Raw genomic sequence first — 2,474 nt, forward strand, 5'->3', positions numbered from 1 at the left:
ATGCATGGCTCAAGCGTGCAAGCAACCCAGTTGGACCATTTGTTGCTCAAGGCCGTTGCAATTTAATTTTCTCCTTGCGAATCCTCCCTCGATAGCCGATAGGATTGCATTTGCATGCAACTGAATATATTTTATTTTATTTGGTTTGTCCTTTTCTGCAGGGACCATGGTTTTAATTTCTTTACTTGGCAGCAAAAAGAAAAAAAAGAGATAAATAATAGGATATCCAGATTTTTCCAGAATTGTATCTGTGGTGTAGGCAAGCTAGATATTTCAGTCTAACTGAAACAAAATAATATGGACACAATTTTAAAGACTACACATAATTTACATGAAAAAAAAGAATATGACAATTTCAAAGTCTGTGGACAGTCAACAGTTCAAATAAATTTGAAAGTTCATTAGGGTCGCAGGGTTGAGTGTTACGTTCATACATGTTAGAGCATCTAGCGTGTAGCGTCGATCGGTAACGTGTTTCAAGAAAAAAAAAAGTATGCATGCATGCATGTAAAGAACAAAAATAGTAAATAAAGGAATAAAACATATCAACCGATAGTATATCTCTAAAATAATTGATGAACAACTGATTAATAATAAATGAATAAGGCTTTTATTCCTTGTGTTTCACTTCATCTGATGAGGAAACCCTACAACATATATGTATCCAACAGCAGCACATACATAAGGAAAAAAAAGGAAAAAAATCACACAAAATTAAATGTAATCGATGACTACTAGAATGTATAATAATTGATATAGCCTTGTTGCTCGATATATATATCGAAAGCATGCATCAATGCATACATGATGGACCAAAAGCCCGGTCGATCGGCAACTATATATACTATAGGATCATGGAATAATATACGACGGATCGGAGGAACCACAATTCAAGCGGAGATGGATGCATATATAATGGAGATATGAATATACTACTATATATATGTATATCATTGGACGCATGCATGCATGCATGCTTGCAAGAAGGGATCATCGATCCGGCGAGTACGTCGACGGAGATGCATGATGGATGTTGGATGGACGATGCAAGAAGAAGAGGACGGAGTTCTTACGTTCATGGATGGATGCATATATAGATGATGATTGATATATTTTTTTTTGCGAAAAAAATGATGATTGATATGATGATTCATGCGGCGGCTGCGTGTGTGAATCCGAAGGCGATGTGCGCCATCCGTCCGTACTCCCTGTCGTGCGCGGCGACGGGGATTTCCTCCTCGCCCTTCCAGGCGTCCTCGCAGCTCTCGGAGGCGCCCATCGCGGCGGTGAGCTGCTCCATGGCCTTGCCGTAGATCTTGGCCTTGAGGTTGTCGAGCGCGTCGCGGAGGAGGTCGGCGGCGCCGCCGTACTGCTCGAGGCAGTGGTTGAAGCGGGCGCGGCGGGCCTGCGGCGACGACGACTGGTTATCCGCATCCAGCTCGGCGAGGTCGTCGATCTTGGACTCGGTGCTGGCGGCGTGGTCGATGGCCATCTTGGTGGCGAGCACGGCCAGCCCGTGCATGTTCTTGTTGCCGGCCTCCTTGCTGCGCGGGTCGGCACCCAGCGACGCCATGCAGTGGTCGTAGTCCACGCCGGCGTGCAGCTCCGACGCGCCGCGGCACGCCTCCTCCACGCTCACCGGTGTCATGCACTCGCGCGGCGGCTCACGACCACCACCGTCGACGTCGTCCATGGCAGGCATCATCATCGGATCAATGGCACCAGCATCAGGCACCAACTCAAACTCCACCGCCTGCGCAACACCAAGCAGCAGCAGCAGCAGCAGGCAGAGGCCGAGGACCAGCACAGCAGGCCGGACGCTGCTGCTAGCACCACCACCACGAATCGTCGTAGCACCCATCATCGCCATTTGCGACCTAGCTATTACTTACTTACTTAGCTTGGATATGATGGACGATCAACTATCTAGCAGTGCACTCTGACTCTGCACTGCACCTGCCTGCTAGATCGAGAGAGAGGCGCTACGTACACCCACGGAATTAATGGTATCGATCGAGGAACGACGAACCAATAGTAGAAGAATTGAAGAAGAAGGGATATGATATGGTGGATGGATCGGAAGCAGGCCGGCTTGACGATGTCGAGGGAGCTGCATGCGGCCGGGCAGATATGGAGGATGGTCGGAGCCAAGTGTGAGGCGGTGAGCAAGCCTCGCGCTAGCTCGATCTTCATGGACAGGACACAGCTGACGACGACCTCTTCTTCCGGCCGGCCTCTTCCTCCTCTCGACGCATGCATGGCTATAGCTATCTTTCCATCCATCGTTGAATGCTTCAGCTGCTGCTATTTTAAGCCAAGCTAGGTCTTCTTCTTCTTTAGGCTCCGTTTGGCACGTACAGCAATGACTTTCAGAAGCTCTTTTCTTAACCAAATGGGATATATTGTACTTCATAGCTGAAATTAAATACGCTTCTCTTTTTTTTAAAGGTCTGGTTACCCGGCCATATATTGAT

The 2,474-nt window shown here is 47.7% G+C and overlaps 1 protein-coding gene across 1 annotated transcript; it reads right to left on the minus strand.

Annotated features, from left to right (window-relative positions):
• LOC8066476 (putative invertase inhibitor) lies at nucleotides 609-2,122 on the minus strand. Its single transcript, XM_002453080.2, has one exon. The coding sequence runs from the start codon at nucleotides 1,868-1,870 to the stop codon at nucleotides 1,151-1,153; it is 720 nt and encodes a 239-aa protein (XP_002453125.1). The 5' UTR covers nucleotides 1,871-2,122; the 3' UTR covers nucleotides 609-1,150.

The sequence above is a fragment of the Sorghum bicolor genome, chromosome 4 (assembly GCF_000003195.3).
Source record: "Sorghum bicolor cultivar BTx623 chromosome 4, Sorghum_bicolor_NCBIv3, whole genome shotgun sequence".
Classification (NCBI taxonomy): Eukaryota; Viridiplantae; Streptophyta; class Magnoliopsida; order Poales; family Poaceae; genus Sorghum; species Sorghum bicolor.

What these genes read in the sequence shown, in the direction of transcription:
- LOC8066476 (XM_002453080.2), bottom strand. Translation starts at nt 1,870, where the DNA reads ATGGCGATGATGGGTGCTACGACGATTCGTGGTGGTGGTGCTAGCAGC.